Below are 23,114 nucleotides of genomic sequence, written 5' to 3'. Positions count from 1 at the left end.
TGTGGGGGTATTTCCTCAAAATTACAAAAGACCCAGCAGGGAGGAGTGGCAAGGGTGAGTGAGAGGAGCATGGGACGGGGTCCTGCAAGGCTTTGGGGTTGGGGGCCAGGGGCATAAAGGGCTTTTGGTCTTTGGTCCAGAGTCTCTTCATTTATAGAATGTCAGTCGGTCTGTGCTGTATTTTCAACCAGAGAAACATGTCATCTCACAAGCAAACATGGGGCTGCAGAGACGGCCCTGTTCAGAGCACTTGATGACCTGGGTTCAGTTCCCAGCACCCACACCGTGGGTCACAACCATCCAAAATTCTCGTTCCCAAAAGACCCAACACTATCTTTTGCCCACCATGGGCACTGCACGTACATGGTAATGTATACATACATGCAGGCAGAACACTCAAACACATAACACGGAATAAATCTAAAACAAGAAACATGTTAAAGTAAGGGTAGCTGGGTATGATGGTGTATGCCTTTAATTCCACTTGGCACAGGCATGTAGAACATTATGAGCACAGCCTGGTCTACATAGTCAGACCCAAAAGTCTCCACACAGTAAATATAAAAACTGTTATTAATCCCATATCCCTGGAACTACTGAGATACGATCCTGAGATAAAAAAACAAAGACCCTGCCAACTCACCAAGAGTACATTCATTTAACACAATCTGTTAAGTTGGAACCAAGCTACGGGGCCCAGGTCAGAATGGCTCAGTGGGTAACGGTTCTCACCACCAGGCCCAACAAACTGAGTTCAATTCCCAGAATCCATGTGGTAGAAGGAAGGAAAAGATTTCCACAAACTATCTTCTGACCTTCACACGTGCGCCACGACACATGTGTGCCCGAACACATACACACATAATAAGTAAGTAAATAAATAAATAAATAAATATGAAGCCACGTTGCCAACCAGGCGTAGTGGAGCACATACGTACATATGTCTGTCACGTCACCAGTCAGGGGGTGGAATCAGAAGATGAACACTTTCAGGTACAGCAGGGCTACTTTGCCATCACTCCAAGAACTATTTATTACCAAGGCAACGTAGGCCTCGGGCATAGGTGCTTTTGTTTTAAATTATTAGACCCACAGCAATGAACTTTACAGTGGGGGTGACCTTTGTTTTGGGCCTGGCCTGTAAAGATGTTGGGCCATCTATCTGATTATACCCAACTACCTGCTGGAAGAACCATCTAGAAATGGCATGAACCTGTCACAGATAAACATCTTCCCATCATTCGTAAGAAAGGCACTGTCCTAAAGGCAGTTTTAAGACAGCTTCCATTAAATTCCCCTTGTCCTTAGTTTGACGCTAAGTTAGAATGATCTGCTAGCTTATGTCGAAACTCAGCGGACCCCTAGACTCTACCCCATGCCTTCCCTTGAAGCAGACACCTCCACAGGGTTCAAAAGTGAGAAACTCAACAGGAGTGACGTAAATTCCATTTTTGTAGATTTGTTTGTTGTTTGCTTTGTTTTCAAGACAGGGTTTCTCTGGGTAGCCCTGGCTATTCTGGAACTTGCTTTGTAGACCAGGCTAGCCTCTGCCTCTTCCTCCAGAGTGAAGTGACTGAAGGTGTGAGCTACTATGGCCCGCCTGTAGTTTTTTTTTTTTTTTTTTAAGTTTAGTGTTTGCAGTAAGGCAATCCTCTGCCCTGTGGGACTCTGACCATGACAACTGTTAACACTGGAAAGAAGGACAGTGACAGACCACTCTGTGGAGCTCTGTGGGCCTTGCTCTCATGGGCAGTAGCTGGCGCCTTGTCTCCCGCGTCCCTCTCGCTGGACTCCTCGCTGACTGTAGAGTCTGCATCTGAGGGAGAAACTCTGCAGACACAAAGCAGAAAGCAAACATCAGAGAAGAGAGGCCAGGAAGGGCTTTAAAACATCTCGTTCACTGGAAACAGGCTTCCATGAAAAACAGTCCACGATTCAAGGGTCACACTATGGCCACAATCACTGTGTCCTGAGAACACACTGGCATCGCTAACTAACCAGCTGAGCAAGGTACATTTCAACAAATGCTAGAAAACCAAGTGCTGGAGAAAGTAAGTTCCCATAGCTGCTGGGGCCCAAGGCTGAGGCCCCTGGCCCTAGGCCATTTCCTGACAGGCAGTCTAGGTCTAACACAGTTAGATGGAAAAGAACATGAGCTCCAGCACTGCCACAGAGGATGTAGGTAGTGTTTGAGCGCCACTCAGCACCTGCAAAGCCCTGGGTTCAATCTTTAGCACCCCGAGAAAGCAAACAAGAACAACTTACTCTTAAAAATAAGGCCAATGGGCCAGGGAGATAGCTCAGCAGTTAAGAGCACTGGCTGTTCTTCCAGAGGACCTGGGTTCAATTCCCAGCATCCACATGACAGCTCACTACTGTTCCGGAGGATCCAACACCCTCATACAGACAACATGCAAGCAAAACACCAATGTACATGAAATAAAAATAAAATAAAATATAGTCTTGTCTGGGCACACAGCAAATTTAACATTGACCCAATAGTTTAAGATCTACAGCACAGATTCCAGTTTTTGTTTTGTTTTGTTTTTAAAGGCCTATGAAATGGCTCAGCAGGTAAAACTGTTTGCCAAAAAACCTGATTGCCTGATTTTGATCTCCTGAGACCTACATGGTAGAAGAGAACCGTGTCCCAATTTCTGTCCCTTGGCCTTCACATGCGCACATGTACACACACAAGGAGGGAGCGGGGAGACAGGGAGGCAGACTTAAAAAAAGAAGAACCTGGGCTTTTGGCCTGGTTTAGCATCAACAGAACCCGAGAACCCTAGGAGGCCAGGGAAGTTCTGGGGTCAACCCCAGATAACTCCAGACCTTTGGAACAAAGAGATCTGATTCCATGCATGAACATTAAAGGTAACACAGCACCAGGATATAGCAGGCTAGGAAACACACCAGGCTAGGGAGCACACCAGGATAGGGAGCATACCAGGCTAGAGAGCACACCAGGATAGGGAACACACCAGGCTAGGGAGCACACCAGGCTAGAGAGCACACCAGGATAGGGAACAGCCTCACCCAGTGAGCAATTGTGGCCTCCACAGACTCCCTAGCTTAGATGGCAACATGAATTGCTAATACATTCTGGTGCCCTTCAGAGACTCTCTCTCCACAGCCCTCCCTCAGCACCTGTGGGCCACAGATGCTCTCAAGTCCTTTGTATGAAATGACTTAGTGTTTGCCTGTGCACCTCACACAACACTGCAAATAGCTGCCATAAACTGTTTTAAGAATAATGACAAGAGCCGGGCGCTGGTGGTACATGCCTTTAATCCCAGCACTCAGGAGGCAGAGGCAGGTGGATCTCTGTGAGTTCAAGGCCAGCCTGGTCTACAAGATCGAGTTCCAGGATAGGCTCCAAAGCCACAGAGAAACCCTGTCTCAAGAAAAAAAAAAAGAGTAATGACAAGAACGAGTCTGTCCATTCACCATCAACACCCTCCCCAAGCTTTCTGACCCCCAGTAGGTTGGAACCATGGAGGTGGGACTGAAAAGCAAAGGGGGATAACTGTATCTACCCCAAAGACCACTGTGATGAAGGGACCAGCAGATGTTTATCTGAGGCTACTGGGGAGAAAGCAATTCTTGGAAAACCGTTACTAACAGCTTTAAATTGCCTCTGCTGATTTGCTGCACCCTAGGCCTGAGAATAATTAAGCAAAGAACATCTCTCCACATCGTTCATTTCTTCCCAAGGACCATGCTCCAACATCCATTAAATTCTTCAACTAGGCCAGATCCCCGAGGTAGAAGAGATGCCATCGGTTTGGATGTTGTGTGTTGATATGGACACAGGCTTTTACACTACGGGCAGCCAATCAGAAGCCAGGATTCTGAATCTCAAGGAGAGGCTGACAATGGGAAGCCTCAGGGGCCTAGGTCAAGAACTAACGTCAACTGACAAACCCTGACCCGGCTGTCTTCCTCGGGGTCATTCTAGCTCTTCTCGCAGGCGCCCGGCCTGCTTTGGCACGAGGACTTTGGCAGTAGACAGGGAATGGGCTGGGGGGTGGGAGTGAAGCTGTGAGGTGCTAAGGTCACAGCCAGCCACCAGCAGAGCAAGGGCAAGCCCAGGAGGCCTACTGAGTGTGTGTGTGCAGGGAACTATGTACTTTAACTTTTTTATTTTATGTTTTGAGGAACACCTATCTGGGGAGTCGGGGCCATGTAGCCACAGCACGTGTGTGGAGGTCAGAGGACAACTTGTAGAAGTCTGTTCTCTCCTTCCACCATGTGCATTCCGGGATTAAATACAGGTGGGTGATCAAACCTGGCAGCAAGCCATCTCGCTGGCCCCTGATCCTCACATTTCCTACCTTCTTTCCTGTATTACCTTCACAAAGCCTAAGACATTCGCCCCAGAACCTGCACACTTATAGCTGGCTGATCACCAGTCAAATCTGCAGGCTCGGGGCAATACCCATCACCGGCACTTCTGATACCAGAGGTAGACCTGATAACTGAAACACGCTCTGCACCAGAGAACAATCTAGAAAGCCCAACACTGACCTTCCTCTGTGGCGGATGTTCTTAGAAGGGACCTTGGACTTTGGGCTCGGCACATCTCCATTTTCAGAGGGTGTGGTGTGGTCCTTCACAGGTCCCGGCAGTGGCGCTGGCTCGTGGATAATCAGTATGTCATCTTTATTGTGCTGACCCAGATGCTGCTTAGCAAAATCGAAGCCCTTAACACTGGGGATCTGCAGCTAAAACACACAGGAACAAGGTGGTTAACGTGAGGCCAGAGGAGGGTAACCCCTGAGCCAAGACTTCCAGCAAAGCCACCAACCCAACTCAACAAACATCTCTGTAACGGATCAGGTACCAGGTTCTGTTTATACTTAGAATTCATCACAGATGCTTATGAAAGATTAAACAAGAATACAAGGATTAAATAGCAAGACATTAATACAAAAGCCATTCCAATAGACCACCTGCCCATTGTCAGAGAGCTGTGAAGGGGGACATTCTTTACAGGGAAAAGGGCACTCCATCCAGGCCTTGGGAACTGTGCAGGCTTCAAAGAGCTTGCTATAGATCAAAGTGTGAGACCAACAGAGACTACCTGAGGCCTAGAAGAGATTACATTCACGCACTAAAGGGGCAGAATGCAGCAGGGAGGTGGAGAGAGAGGCCAGGTTCCACGTGTATCGTTCCAAATGGCAGCTTTTAAGGTAGTCATCCGGGTATTCAAACAGCCTCTATTTCTAAAGAGGCAGATTTATAAATTCTAAGTAGACCAAGCACAAGGCCCCTGTGACACCATGAGCATGAAATCAGGACAGCCTGCCCAGATCCCAGCAAGGAAAATAGGAAGAAAGGACAGCTCTGGAAATCAGTGGAGGGAGAAGCCAGGCAGACAGAGAGACCATAGGAGAACAGTCAATGGCCTGAAGCCCGAGGAAGGCCATCCCCAACATGGAGGTGACATTAGGGTGTGTCCCGAAGGACCAAAGTTTTCCAGGAGATAAAACACAGGCTTCGCTTTCAACATGATTAGTTTGAAAGACAGAAGAATCCTCAAGAAAAAGTGGCCCAGGGGGCGGAGACAGAGGACAATAGCTTAGGAGATGTTCAGTCTGAGAGGTATGCTGCGGCCAGCCATCTGTCCGGTGACATGCAGACATGAATGTAGAGTCTCTGTTGAGAGAACATCTAAGCCGGGCGGTGGTGGTGCATGCCTTTAATCCCAGCACTCGGGAGGCGGAGGCAAGCGGATCTCTGTGAGTTCCAGGCCAGCCTGATCTACAAGAGCTAGTTCCAGGACAGCCTTCAAAACCACAGAGAAACCCTGTCTCAAAAAACCAAAACCAAACCAAACCAACAAAAAAGAGACTATCTACCAGGTTGGCACTGGAAAGAAGGAAATGAAGCACAGAAGAAATAGGGGACTTCAAATAAAACCCACCGGTCTGGACGTTCCCAGTACTGGAAACTAAAGGAATAAAATTTTCTAGAAAGAAATGGTCCTCAGCAGAGAAGTCTTCAGAAACAGCCTGTACTCGTTGGCAGACACAGTGTTCTCTCTGGGGACACCATCCCCAGAATCAGACCCTGGGAGCTGCACCTTCTCTAGGCTCTGGCTTCTGAGCCTATGGTGAGGGCCGAAGGACATTCATGACATGGAGATGCAGAGTACCATGTCTGGTGACATCATCTTCACAATATTACAGACTGTACTAACAGTTTCCTTAAATCCAGCCTGCAGGGCATGGAAAATGAGAGGACATATAAAAATCAGCCCTAAGGGGCTGGAGACATGGCTCAGTGCTGAAGAACATTTGCTGCTCTTCCAGAGGACCTGGGTTCGGTTCCCAGCACCCACTGTCTGTAACTGTTACAACTGTCTGTAACTCCAGGGATCCAATGCCCTCTTCTAACTTCTGTGGGCACCAGGAACACATGTGGTATACATACATGCATACATACATACATACATACATACATACATACATACATGCAAGCAAATCCCTTACACACAGAAAGAGAGGCTGTCCTGAGGGTCTGTCTGCTCATTGGGAATGCCGCTTGACTCTACCTCAGGGGCCTAAGGGGACACTCACATCTAGAAGTACTCTCACATAGCTGCTGTGTCACAATGAAATACCTTATGCCTCACAAGTGGCACTGTTGGCTTAGGTTTGTGAATTGAAGTCTCTTACATCCAGATGGGGAAGGGGGAAGGCAGTCTGCAATAATGACTTACGCCAGCAGAGGGAGACAAACGGTACTGTAAAGATAGTTTACAAAGAGTTGCTTGGAAACAAAAGGCGGAGCAGCTGGCAGCCACATTCTCTAATTAAATGAACTTCCTTTACTAGAACAGGCCTCTGTTCCATGCTCCCCGGACTCAAGAACACCGCACGGGGAATGACAGATCCAAGCTGCCTTTCCTCAACTGGTCGCTTGGACTCCTCTGGGGGCGGACAAACATTTCCTAGAAACAGAGGCTTCCCCCTCACACACCCCTAACAGTCCTGTTGCCCCCACAGAAGAGAAGCCCCGCTCTTATAAACACAGTAGCTCCTTGGAGTACTCCATATAGAGAACAGAAACCTCTGGACATCAAATAACAGTGACTCAAAGTGCTTGGCAGACCCCTTTCATCAAAGTACAGTAAGCCTGGGGGTGGCTTCCTCTTTCCTGATCTTAGATGGATCTCCTGTGTGCATACATGCATGCATGAGAGTATGTGAGCATTTGTGTGTGTGTACATGTGGAGGCCAGAAGGTAGGTAGAGGGGTGTGTGTGTGTGTGTGTGTGTGTGTGTGTGTGTGTGTGTGTGTACACCATATGCCTGGTGCCCTTGGAGGTCAGAAGAGAACATCAGATCCCTTAGAACTGGGATTACATATGGTTGTGAACCACCATGTGGGTGATGGGAACTGAACCCAGGTTCTCTGCAAGAGCAACAAGTGTTCTTAACCATTAGGCCTTCTCTCCAGATCCTCACCCTATCTCAGATTCAGCTAGGCTGGCTGGTCAGCAATCCCTAGAGATTCACCTGGATCCACCTCCCGAGGGCTGGGCTTACAAGTGCACACTGCCAGTGCCTAGCTCTTGATAGGAATGCTGGGGACCAAATGCAGGCTCTCACGCTTGGGCAGCTGGCACATGGTGGTGGGAACCAAACTCGGGTCCTCTTCGAGAGCCAACAACAGTCTTAACCACTCCCCAGGCCCACCACATACATTTCTTTAGTGGAGAATTCCACATTGGGATGCTGTGAACTCACATTTTGCAGAGCAAACAGCAGGAGCAGGGTTTTCTATTTAACGTCATCTCTACTGAAGTACCCCCTGGCCACAAGCTCACTATGCCCCACAAACCAAGAGCTTGTGAGCACCAAATTCACAAGGTCTCGGCTTCGCTTTTTGATTATTACTTGATTCAAGTTCTTGCTATATAGCCCAGGCTGGCCCTGAACTTCAATTTTCTTGCCTTGTCTTCTACATGCTAGGATTAAAAATGTACACCACTACACTGGGCTGAGCCTGGGTCTTTTCTCTTTGCCCCTTAATTTTTTTTTAATTTTTATTTACATGTATGAATGCTTGCCTCCATGTATGTACTTGTACTATGTACATGCATAGGATCTGTGACTTCCGAACAGGGTACTGGATCCCCTGGAACTGGTTACAGGTGGTTTTGAGTCACAGAGTGGGTGCTAGGAACCAAACCTGGGTCCTCTACAAAAGCAGCCAGGGCTCTTGACACTGAGCCATCTCCAGCCCTAGCATCTGGGTCTTTATTTTGCATCAAATGATAAAAGAGTAAAAATTTTCATATTTACTTCTAAAAAGATCAAAATTCCAACTTAAAATCAGAGAAAGAAATAATAGAACCAAGCCAGCATCTTCGTTTCCTTAAACTTTTATTCAGTCCTGCAGGAAACGGCCATCGGCTTCTTTTAGTCACTGGGTATCACAGTTGTTCCAGCCACTTGGCCCCTGCTCAGTGAGTGTCCCCCAGGAGCATTCTCTGCTCATTTAGCTGTTGTCCCTTTGCACTGTATTAGATTAGCTGCAGGGTAACACATTTGGACTTAAGCATAAATAATGTACTTAAGGGACTGGAGAGATGGCTCGGAGATCAAGAGCATTGGCTGCGCTTGAAGAAGATCTGAGTTCAATTCCAGCATCCACATGGGGCTCACAGCCATCCGTAACACCAATTCATGGAACTCTAACCCCCCTCTTCTGGCCTCCAAGGGCTCCTCCATACATGTGGTACACACACACACACACACACACACACACACACACACACACACACACACACACGAAATAAATAAACATCTTTTTTTCAATAACGTACTTAACAGCAATCAGCAATATGCCCTTCATAAGCCCCACACTTGCTAGCCCGATATTTTTTCTTCATTTGTTTTAAGTTACCACAATGATTCAGCTGAGCTCTTTGTTTTTCGAGACAGGGTTTCTCTGTGCAGCACTGGCTGTCCTGGAACTCGCTCTACAGACCAGGCTGGCTTAAAACTCACAGAGATCTGCCTGCCTCTGTCTTTTGTGTGCTGGGATTAAAGGCGTGCACCACCACTGCCCAGAGTCAGCTGAGCTCTTAAAGGCAAAGTATGTATTATTTATATGGCTAGAGGAAAAATTAGGCAACAACTAAACCTGAAAAAAAAAAAAAAACAACTGCATTATTATAATGGGTTCCTGTCTATCAAACTTAGATATGTCATTCTAATGTAGGAAATATGTAATTATAAATAATATTTTCATCTTGAAATTACAAATCTACCCATCCAGGTAATTCTCAAGCATCTGTCTATGAAGCCTTTTTAAGATGGGTAGAAAACTGACAATTTGACACCAATTACTCCCAGCTAATGAGGAAAATCCCCAAATGAGCAATTTGCAATATTATACATATGTTTTACTCCAAATGACATAGTCTTTTAGCTCCCTAAACGAAGTGCCTCTGAGTGAAAATGTAACAGAAACAACGGTCATGTGACCCTCAGGGCCTTCAGCTGGCAAACTGTGTTGGGCTCCCTGTTGGTACATACCCAGTAGGAAAGCATATGGCCTCAAAGAATTGAGTACCTGCTGGCCACAGTTACCCACGGCAGGGTTTGTGTCAGGCAAATGGAAGGCAGGAAGGCACGACAGAATGTCTCTCTAAACAAAGGGCTCTTGAAAGGACTGATGTCAAAACACAAACAGCACTGGCCTCTGCAATGCCATCCAGAGAGGCTACGGCCAAGCAGCAACCACCTCCCCTGAGAGAATGGCAGGACTCAGGTCAGACACAAACATGGCAATACATGTATAAAAAAAAAAAAAAAAAAAAAAAACCGCTTCACAAATGCCAAGGCCATGCAAATGAGCCTGATAGCACTCTCACTGCTATCTGCTATTGGTTGATGAAAATGCCAAGTAGTAAATATAAATAGTGGAGCCTTCAGAATATCAGCTACAGCTACAGATGAAAGTTTAGATCAAATACCTTGTGAGTAGCAAGCTACGCCCCTCCATAAATATCTAATGCCTGAATGGGCCATGAGAAAAATCACCTGACATACCAAAGTTACTGGGTTGATGAACCAAGACTCAATGTGAGACACAAGTCTTGTTGACTATGACCAGACCTCGGAGCCCAGCTCACACCCTAAACATCCTCATTAGAGCCCAGTTCACAAGCTGGGGAGTCACCACCTTCAACCAGCAAGAAACCAGGGCAAACTCATCTGTGCTTAAACACAGCACAAAAGCCACCTACTCACAGAAGGAAAAAATTACCTAAAACACCACCCCTCCCCCACCCAGGGGATTCGCTGCTTTCAGCTTGGCCCCTGCTTTCTGAGCCACTAGGAACTAGTTTTTCCATTCCTTAAAAATAAAATTAGAGCTAAACTGGCACTGTATCCACCTTCCGTGTGCAAATGGGCTCTAATCGGTTTTTCATAAGAAGAATCTAGATGAATTCGGGTGTTCCATATTCAAATTACGGCCAGTTATTTCTGGCGAAAGATTTTTCTTTTTTCTTTTCTTTTTTTCAATACATCATTGGGGGGACAAGCCACCTTGTCTGGGCCCCAGGGGAACACACTGCAGACATGTCAGGGAGGTCTAGGCAAGCGGGTCGGCCAAGTAACAAGAGAGACGCATGATGAATTTTAAAACATGTGGGCCATAAATATAACAAGACCCAGATGGAACAAGACACAGAAAAGCCCCCAATGCTTGGGTCCAACTGATCCCCAGGGAAGGGAAAGTTAAGATGACAATAGAAACCATACAGCAAATCCCAAAAAGTGTCTGAACAAAAAAACAAAAAAACAAAACAAAACAAAAAAAACAAACAACAACAAAACAAGCTTTGCAAGGGTGTGGAAAGTGCCATTGTATAAATTTATTACTTGACTGATAACAGTTGAAGAAAAATCCCCAGAGCCACCATGGTGTTTCCATTTTAAAAGTGAAGACGAGATAGAGTTACAGCCATCTGTTGGTCCTTAGTTCGGTCATGTGGGGCCCTGTGGTCCTTGAGCTGGGAGGACACTCTATTATGCTGTACCCACAGGCCACACTGAAACATGGGCACGTGAGTGTTAACAATCCAGAAGATTCTGAGTCTGGAGCTAGGGAGGAGAGGAGTACCTGGTGGCACTGTCCACACTGCCTTCCCAAGTGGCCACTGCAAACAAAAAGCTGTCCAGACTGCACCCCTTGTCAGATAGCCTGCAACGGCTGCCTGTGGTACCAGTTCCAACTCCAAAGACGTCTACAGGGCTCTTGAGATGGGTCCTCTGTCACATGAGTTTAGGCTGTGCTCCAGCTCTCCTTAGCCCCTTATACCCCTTCAGAGGTAGTGATGGCTTAAGAAAACTGCCCCCCATCAAGTCATATATTTGAATGCGTAGTCACTAGGGAGTGGGACTCTTTAAAAGGATTAGAAGGATTAGGAGGTGTGGCCTTGTTGGAGGAGTGTGTCAGCGGTGTTGGGCTTTGAGGCTTCAAAAGCCCATGCCAGGCCCAATCAGTCTCTCTCTCTCCCTGCTGCCTGCAGATCCAGATGCAGAACTCTGAGCTATTTCTGTAGCACCAAGTCTGTCTGTATGGTCTGTCTGTATGCCACCATTCTCACCATGAGGACAATGGACTAAACCTCTGAAACTGTAAGCAAGGCCCCAGTTAAATGCTTTCTTTTCTAAGAGTTACTCTGGTCACAGTGTTGCTTCACAACAACAGAACCGTGACTAAGACAGAGGTCCACACTGTCTCTTGCACCTCAGTTACAGCCCAGCATCACCTCTCAGAAGGCAGCAGAATGCCCTCCCTCCCGTGCCCCAGCTGCCACAGCCCACATTTGCCACGCTGGTACTGCTCCAGGTCAATTTGGGGGAGACTGGGACTTCTCCATAACTATTACCCTACAAGACAGAGAGAGTGCCTGCTATTTGTGCTTGTAATTTAGTCTGGCCTGAACACTTTCAGGAGTCCAGACAACGGAGGAGCATGGTATGGGCATGTCCTTCTAGCTGCCCACAGTACAAACTTTAGTAGCAAGTGAGGGTGTAAACCATCCCCCAGGGGCTACAATTCTGTGCTAATAATTGGTATGGGCTATTCCCATCAGAAGAAACACATTCCCATGGGGCCTGCAAGCATCCATCCATTTATGGAGAGAAGGATCCACACCATAGTTTTGTAGGTAATAATAACAAATGATGGCTTTGGACAGTGATTAAAGCAAATACAAACAAAGATCCATGGAGTTTCCCCTTTGTCATTAGAAATCAGAAAGGCCTGCTGGAAACCTAAGACACACTGGTCTCTCCCTCTTATCATATTTCAAAAATCATGGACCCTCAGACAATCTGAAGCAGTCTCTTCCTTACAAGGGAAGGGGGTGGGGAGCGCAGGTCAGTAGATTTATGGTTTCCAGATGTTTGCAACTCTGAGATTTGCTGGAGGATTTCACAGAGTAACACAGGGAAGCACCGGGGGTGGGCTGAGCAGGATGGAGAGAGAAAGCCACAGGAGCAGGGAAACGAAGCCTACAGTGACAGGAGGACAGCACCTCACTCGTTACCTCAAGAGACAGGCAACAGGCGACAGACCCTTCACCACAGCTGTGCAGCCTCAGAAGAGAGTAGAGAGTTTATTTTCAACTAATGGGAGGTCACCGTCTTCCTACTGCACACCCATGGCAAGCCTGCACATGAGAGCCACAATGCCAGCAAAAGAAGACAGCCTCGCCTCCTGGTGGTGTGAGCAGACACCATTTCCTTGGGGTCTAGCCTGCAGATCTTTGCTGGAACAAGCTCTAAGTGTGTACACACAGACCCCTGCAGCCCCTGAAGAAAAAGCAGCTCTCTCCAGGCTTGAAGCTCTATTTGGAGCAATAGTAACATCTGGCACATGGAAATATCACAGAAGTAGAATTGAGGAGAAAGCTGGGGGGGGAATATCTTGTTTTCAGTTTAAGAGATGCTGACCGCTGACAGTTTATAATGGACAAGGCTTCCACAAGGAATATGCATCTCAGAAACAAAGAACAGAAAAGACCTAAACACACAGCCAACTCCACAGGCTGTGTCTCCCCATAACCACACTCTTTCACCAGAACAAAACATTTCCCTCCCTATTGTTGATCTGATTTCATGCTGCAAACCACTGAGCACCGTGGCAGGCACCTTTTCCATGTCACTTGTTACTGTAACAATGACAACTATAGACGCTAGCCGACTGTGTAAATAATGAGTGAGGATGGGTGGGAAAGAGAATATTCATGTATAAAACCTCTGCTGGAGCACTGATAGCCATAAGCTTGCAACATCATTAAGATTTTTCATTAGATTAATTCATGAGAAAACACTCTTTATTTACTATGATAGGTATATAACAAATTTAAAACTGAAACTTAAATTTCCATTTGGGAGGCTGTGGTTTGTGATAGTTACGGTTCTTTCATGGGTTCTCTGTGTGTGTGGTGTGTGGTGGACGCACGTTCACATGCTGCTGGTGTTGGCATCCCTAATCACTCTCAGGCTGGATCTCTCCCTGAGCCCAGGGCTCCAAGATCCCTCTAGTCTAGCTAGTCATCTTGTCCCAGAGATCCTGTCTCCTCCTCAGATGCTCTGGGGTTACAGGCAGCCACCACCCTCCCCATCTTTTACGCAGGTGTGGAGGATCTAAGCCCTGGTCTTTATGCCTACACGGCAAGTGCCTTTGCCGTTGAGCCATCTCCGAAGCCCATTTTGTTGTTGTTTTTTTGTTTTGTTTTAGGAAACAGCATCTTACTGGATAGTCCCAGCTGGCCTTGAATTGCGATGTTCCTGCCTTTACCTCCCAAGTGCTAGGACTGCAGGCATGCACCACTGTGCCTGGCTAATCGATTTTTTTTTTTTTTTTTAGACCATCTGAATAAAATCAGAAGGTTACTATGGCATTCTTTTATTTCTTGCTCTTTTGCCATTTGCTTGATCTTATCACATTCAGAATAGAGTAAGCCTTCCAAGATTTACATAGTAGGCATGTGCTAATAAATACAGCAGACAACTAAACAGACAGGCTGAAATGCATGCTGGTCGGTGTCTACAGCTGGACTGTCTCTGGAATGCAGGCAAGGTTTTTGTTCACACCAGGTGAGCTGCTAGATGGTGACCCCAAGGCAATTTCTTTGCTATGAAAGCTCACACAACAATATAATAGACAGTCCTGAAATACTCACGTGAAAAAGAATCGCTATTTCTACAAACCTGAATGCTTTGGAGAGACAACTGACAAGTGGGGAGCTGAAAACAACTGCTGACAAATTAGGTGTAGGTGAATCAACTTAAAAATCAAACAAACACCCCCCCACCCCCCACCCCCGCCCAAAAAAAAAAAAAAAAAAAAAAAAACAACTAGGGAATCCAGCATCGGCGTGGAAAACATGGAAAGGAGCATTTTAAAAATTCTAGAGACTTTGGGACTGAGATTTCTTTGTGCTTATGTAAGCAAAACAAATCAGGAACAGCAGGTGGCACCCAGGGTGCTGTCTTCGTCAAGACAAACCTCTCAGAGCGCCTCTCATAGACAACACCCAACACAACAGTGAAGAACCAGGATACTCGGTTAGACTGACGTCCATCAAATTCCTGACACTTAAAACACGTATGACCAATTTTCAATGAGTAAATGGGCACTGGAGAGATGGCTCGTGGTTAAGATCACTTGTTGATCTTTCAGAGGACCAGAGTTTGGTTCCCAGCACCCAACTGGGTGGCTCACAAACACCTCCAGCTCCAGAGAGTCTTCTTCTGACCCCATCAGGAACACACCACACACACACACACACACACACACACACACACACACACACACACACACACACACAAATACAAATGGGTTTCCAACATGGACAGAAAGAAACTAAGAGAGCCCTCTAGTGGATCTGTGTATGGTATGAGGGAAGATACACAGAGCTGAGGGAGCCTGCACCACCACTGCCCTCCGAAAACAGCCAGAGTAAACAGATCACAACTCATTCACAGAATGAACTGACATACTGAACTTCTCTCCAAATTAAAATCACAGGGATCCAAGGCTCACTTTGCCTGTCTTTACAGGTCTTGTTCTTGGAATATATTACTAACAGAGAGATCTGGGGCTATGGTAAACAGACGTGAAGACAGAAGACCTGGCCACTAGACCAGAGAGTTCTTTCAATGGCCCTCCTTGTCTTTCAGCACCCAAGCCTGGACTTGCTTCTGCCCCACGAGGACGCTCATGTGGACTCTGAAGGGCGCTTACCTTCTGCCTCTGTTGTATGTTGGCCACTGTGTCGGGCTGGAAATCTAGCTTGTCTGTGCGGCACAGCTTCCAGTAGAGGATGACGACAATCACGGTGACCACTAGCACTGGGATGACCACACCCACGACGACCCATAGGTTGCCGCTCTGAGACTCCGGGGATGGCCTCTTCACTCTGTCCACAGCTGCAGAGGAGCAGAGCAGGGAGAAAGGCTCTCAGCAACACGCTCTTCACTCATTTGCTGGACAGAACATGCCTTCCTCTGAGACTCGGGGGCTTGTCATACAGCTCAAGACACGAAAGTAACCAGGCATATTCAGATGTTGCACAAGGAACACTATATACCAGGGATCCCAATGACACATACGCATCAGAGGACAAAAGCTTGGTTGGTTCTAGTCTCCTGGTGTCTAGCTTATTCTTCCCGCTCCATAACATCTCATGAAATCGCTCTGTACAACCTCATTCAAAATGGTTCTCTTCCAATGTGAGAAGAGAAGCTATGTGTTTGAGACACAGCTGCGAGCACCGTATCCAACAGAGCAGGCATCACCTCCCGGGTCTCTGGGAAAAACATGAGCTGGAACCTGGAGACCTGGGAAGAAGCTGTTCCCCATCCTACCAACTCATTTCTCTCTGTCCTTACCTACATAGGTTTATTGATGGTGCCAGATGGTTCTAAAGGTGAGATGTGCTGATGAGCACGCAGACAAAACCCTCCAGGTGCACTGGGTCTACAGGTGGGAGGGAGACCTACCAAGAAATGAATCCCCAAATAATGCTACTTGCTTCTAGCGCTATATTCTAGAGGAAACAGCCAAAGAGTTACTGTTGTGGAATAATCTTTTTGTTCAGCACATCAATGAACAGAAATGAATCGATGTTATAAGAGTTAGTGGGACAAGCCCAAGCTATAGGCCAAACTTTCATGATTAATAATAAGTCTCCGTGTCATTATTAGGGAGCCTACGGTCCCAACAAAAATATACAGCTACAAGTTACAGCACCACAAAAAGGCCAAAGGTCCACCTCAGCACCTGAAAACATGACAGACATGGTGCTGTTCATAGTTGCACTTGACACACAGCCATGGCGGGAAAGCCCAAAGCCGCCAACATGTGAACGGATAAACAAAAGGTGGTATAGCCACACAGCAGAGTACTATTCAGCTTTCAGAGAGGACATGGGGCGCTGAGGAGATAGTTCATCCGGTAAGGAAGAAGGGCACTTGTTACAGAAACAGGAGGGCCTGTGTAGGGGAAGCTGTAGCCACGCCTCTTAGGGGCTGGCTACAAGAGTACCTGAGGGCTTGTGAGGGCGTGGTCAGAGTGAGTAGGGGGACTGCGTTTTCGGTTTCGGTTTCTCTTTGCTTCTTGCTGTACAGACTACCACCGGCTGGCTGGTTCGCTCTGTAAGTAAGGCTTTTCCCTATTAAATACCCTTATATTTCTACCTGACTCCGTATTGGTAATTTCTTACTATAGGCCTGAATTTGGGTCCCTAGCACCCATGTCAAAGAGGGGCATGGGTCCCAGCACCATGCGGGGCAGAGACAGGACAATGGCCGGGCTTGACGGCCACCAGGTTCAGTGAGACACCCTGTCTCAAAGAAATTGGGTGGAGAATGAAAGAGTAGGACACCTGTCTCATACACAAACACAGAAGAAAAAAAGAGGACGAAAAAGTGAATCTCAAAATAGCAACAATAGGAATGGACTTTGAAAACACGCTATGCAAGGGGAGACACACACACAAGAGTAAAGGTCATACGAGGCACCTAGAACAGTAAAATTTACAGACAGAGAGAACGCAGAGGCTGCCAGGACCTGAGGGGCGCTACCTAATGGGCAGAGCTTCTGTGCCCAATGGCAAGCGCTGAAAATGAAGAGAGAAGATGGCTGCAAACACTGACTTTGGCCAACGCCACTTGTTCATACGTGTCAAGATGGTTTTGAAAAGGTCAATAGTCTCGAATACGTATTTTTCTTTCACTTTTGAGACTAAAATTACATGATTTCTCCTTCCCCCCTTCCTCCAATACATGTATTTTACCACTCCGAGGGGCTCCCCCGCCCCCATAAAGGGTTTAACTAATGGGAGGGTTTGCCAGGAAACTGAAGTCTGAACATGGGATTTCAGGGTGTAGTCTTCCTCACCTGTGACCTTCGAGCTGTTGGAAGCGGGTCTTCGTGGAAGCCGCTTTATTAAAGGTAACAGGTATCAACTATGAGATGACATTGAGGTGAACTGCACTCCTTTGAAATGGCCTGTCTGCACTCACAGCCATGCCCACACACAGCAGCCTCTCACCTTTCAAGCCTCAGGTGACCCTGCATGGACCCTTCTGCTCCCACCCCTCTCCAGTCTCCCTGGCTAGCTCATCCTGTGTTCTCTTCCTTCCGTGCTGACCCTCCGAAGCTCCTGGGAGCTCAGAGCTTCTCCCAGTCTCTAAGCCCAGTGTCCTCCTGTCTTCCCCTTCACACCCCTGCCTCCCCGTGACAACACTCTTCTCTCTGTTTCAAAAGTGGCTCCTTACAGTTCTCTTAAAATGTCCCTTCATACACCAAAGTCTTAGCTTCAGATGCTGTACAGCTCCTCGCTCTGCTCACCCCAGCTTCCAAGTCTTTTCAGACACCCCTAAATTGTGATCGGCAGGGACTAAGCTGCGAGCGAGCTCCTGTCTCAGTAGCTAACACCCGCTCGAGGATCAGAATACATCTGCTCAGAGACAGAGCAGCAGCACAAAGGGCCATATTTTTATTAAAGAGTCATTGTTTATTTTTAGTTCTTATGTATTAGAGCTCTGCCTGTATATGTCCGGGTACCACATGGGTGCCGTTCACTCGGAGGTCAGAAGAGGGTGTCATGGGGCTGGGAGCTGCCATGTGGATGCTGTGTATCCATCCCAGGACCTCTGTAAGAGCAGCCAGTGCTCTTAACCACTGAGCCATCTCTGCAGCTCCAACAGAAAGACTTAGAGAAGTTTATGTTTAACAGGGAGAAAACAAGGTGTGTGTTTTAAAATGTGGCCTGGACGGAATGTACATTAATAGCTCATTTTGTCTAAGAACAGACAACAGCACAGACATGGTGACCGCTCATGGCAGGAACTGTTATTCCTGTTAGTTCTAATCGAGGGAAACCACAGACAGGTGTCCTCAAGGCCCCTTGACTGGCCTTGGTAGGGAGTGAGGCTTCTTCTCCCAACCCTGGAATCCCAGGATATTCGCCCCGTACAGAAAGGAAGGAGAGGGAGACAAGAGCAAGGGTTAACTAAGCTTTTAATGAAAAGAGTGAGGTCACAAAGACATGACTGCCTGTCTTTACTCTCAGGGCTTTTATTGGGAGTTAAGGTAGACTCAGGGGACTTGTTCCTAGGTGAGGACACAGGGCCCTATGAGTATGGAAACCAGGCAGCTCCAGTTTGGGTCCTTGCATGTGCATGCTTGGTGTGGAAAGCCATGTCAGGAGAGACGTTATACATGTGTGCTGTGTAGAGTTCACTGTGAGTGCTGGCTAAGCTGTAGAAGCCCTACTGTGCCCACACAGGCCTGGAACTCCCTGTGCAGCTTCATGCGGTAGTCATCTGAACTGGCTGGGGGCGTCTCACGGCATGTGTGTGGTCCAATTCAGGATGTGAGTTTTAGATGGAGGAAATGGCTCACCATATTTCACTGGTGTTAGTCTACCAGTTCTCACCTCATTTTCCCCGCCTTTGGTTTATCTTTAGCTTGGGGCCAGCTAGAAGCTACTTGTGGAATTGTCATTATTTAATAAAAGACAGCACTGGTTAATCTTGTAACTCTGGTCAGTGACAAGCACTTGAAGGGCTGTTGACTTACTTCCTGAAGGGCCAGTAGGTGAAAATCTGTACCCCCACTACTTCCTAACTCCCTGCCAACCCCCAACAGAAAGGTGGCCGTATCCTCTTGAAATCAACCTTGTGTAAAACTCAGAGGGAGGCAGCTCTCTCATCATCCATCTCCGGCTCTGGATACAGTGTTAGGAAGTACTTTTTCATTATTCCCTCACTGATTTGAAACAGACCCCACTACGCAGTCATCTCTCAAGCACATCAAACAGCCTACTAACGGCACCACGTCATCTCTCGCACCCCTGTCCATCAGTGCACTCAACAGCCCTCACCCTGGTAAAGTCTCCAGGGCCAAGGACTGATTTCACCAAAGCCTTTCCCAAAGGGTAATCTCAAAGGTACTATTTAAAAGCTGGGCTGGAGACACACCTCAGTGGTTAAGAGCACTTGAGGCTCTTCCAGAGGACTTGGGTTTGGTTCTTGGCACCCACAGGGAATTGTATGTTATGCCAACTCCAAGTTCTTACAAGTGTTAATTATAAAATTATGTCTGAAATGGAAAGGTCTTAGTGGTCATTTCTGACTGTATCTTTACATCTATCTGGGGTATATTTGTAAAGAGCCCGTTTTATGAACGTCAGCATGCGTCCACAATGACATTAAACAATGACATTAAACACAGGTGTATCAGTCTATGTTTTTAATAAACATACTGATGAAGAGAAGAAAAAGCTTGCATTGTCTCCTACCTGTCCTCACTAAAGTTCTTCAGGATTCTCTGATGTCAATACATCTGCCTATCCCTCCACTTTAGGGAGCAGGCTTTCCCACACTACCAAGGACTGCTCTGGATCACAGAGGGAAAACACCCACACTAAGACAGCAGTCTAACTTGTAAAATCATATTTAAGAGAGTTATATTCTCCGTGCTTCTGCATTTCAAACACACACCCCAAATCTGGCCGTTGGAAAAGAGGTATTGAGAGCAATCATTGCCAGAGGGCAGGGCCACGTACCTTCCAACAATAATAAGAAATATCAAACACGTCCTTCTAAATGTAGAGTTGCGTGAGGCAAGGGTGAGGGAGAAACGGGACTGAAGAGAGGGTAAGGATCAAGGGACTCCTTTGTGTTAAAAGGCCCCAAAGGAAGTCAGTCAACTTAGAGGGCACCTCCCAGCTTCCTGAGTGACTCACTGTCCCCACCAACATGCAGGGTGTGGCATGGAAGATTTGGGAATAAAAACAGAATAGGTGTATTATTTTTACCTAAGATGGCTTTTCAAATGAAAACTAGTACGGGGGTAGGGGAATGGATGTTCATGTTGACATAAGGTCCTGAGCCTCACTGGCAACTCATGAATATGAGGTGTGAGGTAGAAAAAACAACAGCAATGTCCACAATCCCACAGATGGAAATAAAAATAAAGAGCATTTCAGCAAATAAAGCCTCACAAGCCTGATGGCCTGGGCTGGAACCCCAGAACCCCGTAAAGATGGAAGGGAAGAACTGAGTCTACAAAGCTGTCCTCTGATCTCCACATATGCACGATGGCATGTGCACACACACACATGTGCATGCACACACACGTACACACACATGCACGCACACACGCACACAGTGTATATTTTATAATTTATAATAAATCAATTTAAGAAAAATACAACAAAGTCTCAGCAAACAGACATCAACAACTAACATCTTGCATAAACACCACTTCAGGACGAGGTTTTAAGACATAAATCTACTACATACAGGTCAGAATGTTGTAGTTCAGAGCTCGCTCTCAAAACACAAGTGACTTTGGACCCCGGCATGGCTGGCAGGATGATACTCTTAGACTTACGCTGGGCAATGGTGCCTTGAATCCGGTACCCCAAGATGATGGCTGCTCTCTGGAGGTCTACCTTGTTGATCAGATCTGAAGACTGGGCTGCACTGAGTCTCTCTCCATCTTGATTCTCCACGAAGTAGATGAGCTGCACAGGATTGTCATCTCCCTCCAGCCTGGACACGTTCACCACCTGTGACAGACAGAGTCCCCCCAGCATCAGGGAAGCTCACACTGCCGGATGCCCATCTCAGGGCACTCAGCCCCTCGTGTGTGACTTGGCATTTGTCCCAGTCCTCTTAAAAAGCTCATTGCCACTTACTGAGTCCCAGAATCTCAGTGCTGTCTACTGGCAGAGACAGTCACAATGAAAGTCCTTCTGTGTAGAACAGCAACTGTACTTTGTTTTAATGTCTTCTTTGAGAAAAAAAGGGACCGATAGAGTGAACAGAACGGCACCAGACAGTCTGGGATTATAACTGACAACCTCCAACAAACTCACCATGTCTTGGGAGTGTATTTATTCTTCTACCCTTCATACTAAAAAGTCTGGGAGCTCTCTCATAGAAATCGCATCCCCAGGGGTCGTCACTTTCATTAAAGCCTCCGAAAGCTGTCCAGTCTAGAAGGAGCCAGAGGAAGGTCTAACTCCAGCATCTTTCTGGATGATGGCTAATGAGATTTATATCAGGAACCCCAATACACAGGTATCTCCGAGTCAATCTCTGGGGTCACTAAATATTTCTGTGTTATACAAATGTGGCCCCATGAAGAAACTTTGAAAAACACAGTAAAAAACTATAAAGAATAAAATCAAACCCTCTTGAAATTCAGCCAGTTAAAGAACACCACTCACTGTAAGGACTTCAGCGTATTTCCCTGTTCTTCCTTCTGAATTCTCTATCACTTCAGGGTCCTTCTTCATATTCTTCTCTTAGGTCCTTTTTTAGAGCACACGGCTACATTACCAACTTTTAAACTGCTGGAGAATACTCCAGTACACAAGGATTTACTCCTCACCCACTCCCTAATTCCTAGACAGTTATGTTGGCTCAGTATTTTCTTATCTCTTTTGTTAATTGGGAGGTGGTTGAAACAAGGTCTCACTCTGTACCGCTGGCAGGCCTGGAACTTGCTATGTAGACCAGGCCAACTTCTAACTCTCAGATTCACCTGCCTCCACTTCCCTAGTGCTGGGATTAAAGGCGTGCACCACCACGCCTGGCTCTTTTATTAATTTTTAAAATTGCACTTATTTGTTTGTGTGTGCCTGTGTATGAGCACACGTGTCCCTCCTTGCACAGGTGGAGAAAACTTGCAGGAGTCGGTTCTCTCTTTCAACCATGTGAGGCCTGGGGCTTGAACTCAGGTCATCAGACTTGGTAGCAAGTGCCATCTCACTAGCCCTTGTTCAGTGTTTTCATTTCCACAAATAAGGCTTAGGTAAAGAGCCTTGTACTTTTATATACAATATCTTTTATAGAGACCGAAAACAGAGAGTGGCCTCCAGGACATCTGTCAAGTGGCATTGGACTGAGGAAGCTTGGCTACCTTCCACAGACCTGGTGTTCCTACCTTAAGAAGTTTGAGTATCCAATTTAACACCCGATCACCCAGGTTTCTGGTGCTCTGTAACTGTTTAATATGCACACATTGAATAAGGCAAGGTCTTCATAACTCATTTTAATGTTTATTTTGTTGTATGCTTATTTAACCAGTGGGCATTTATTAGTAATTTTTCCTTTCTTTTTTTTATTAGCTGTTGTTTTTTAATTTCTTAGTATTTGGGGCTAGAGAGATGGCTCAGTGGTTTGGAGTGTCTACTGCTCTCAGGAATCTGAGTTCAATTCTCAGAACCCACATAGGATGGCTCACAGCCAACTGTCACCCCAGCTTCAGAGGCTTCCAGTACCTCCGGCCTCCACTGGCACCTGCACGCACATGTACGCACCCATACACACATACACATAACTAAAAATAATAAAAATAAATATTTAAAATCTTAGTGCTTTGTATACTTCCCTAGTGTGGCTGCCTTTGGCAAGGAAACTATTTTGGGAACCTAAGAACCATGATTCTGGGTGGGGAATGGAAAACAAGGCTGACAGGAATATATTTTGTGAAGGTGCCAGAGGACAAGAACACCAATTCTAGGCAAAAATGGCACCCTCACCTGCCCATGTC

At 46.7% G+C, this 23,114-nt stretch overlaps 1 protein-coding gene across 3 annotated transcripts in view; it reads right to left on the bottom strand.

The window, feature by feature from the left end:
* Kiaa1549 (KIAA1549 ortholog) overlaps positions 1 to 23,114 on the bottom strand; it is a 104,038-nt gene that overhangs the window by 31,544 nt on the left and 49,380 nt on the right. For all 3 annotated transcript variants that reach the window (XM_027391470.2, XM_027391472.2, XM_027391471.2), the window contains exons 9-12: positions 20,946 to 21,123; positions 15,285 to 15,469; positions 4,528 to 4,724; positions 1,715 to 1,830 (exon numbers count right to left, since the gene is read on the bottom strand). In XM_027391470.2, the coding sequence (XP_027247271.1) occupies positions 1,715 to 1,830; positions 4,528 to 4,724; positions 15,285 to 15,469; positions 20,946 to 21,123 (676 nt within the window). The remainder of the gene's footprint in view (positions 1 to 1,714; positions 1,831 to 4,527; positions 4,725 to 15,284; positions 15,470 to 20,945; positions 21,124 to 23,114) is intronic.

The sequence above is a fragment of the Cricetulus griseus genome, assembly GCF_003668045.3.
Source record: "Cricetulus griseus strain 17A/GY chromosome 1 unlocalized genomic scaffold, alternate assembly CriGri-PICRH-1.0 chr1_0, whole genome shotgun sequence".
NCBI lineage: Eukaryota > Metazoa > Chordata > Mammalia > Rodentia > Cricetidae > Cricetulus > Cricetulus griseus.
The sequence above is the reverse complement of the archived record's forward strand: the minus strand, read 5'-3'. Positions and strand labels throughout refer to the sequence as shown.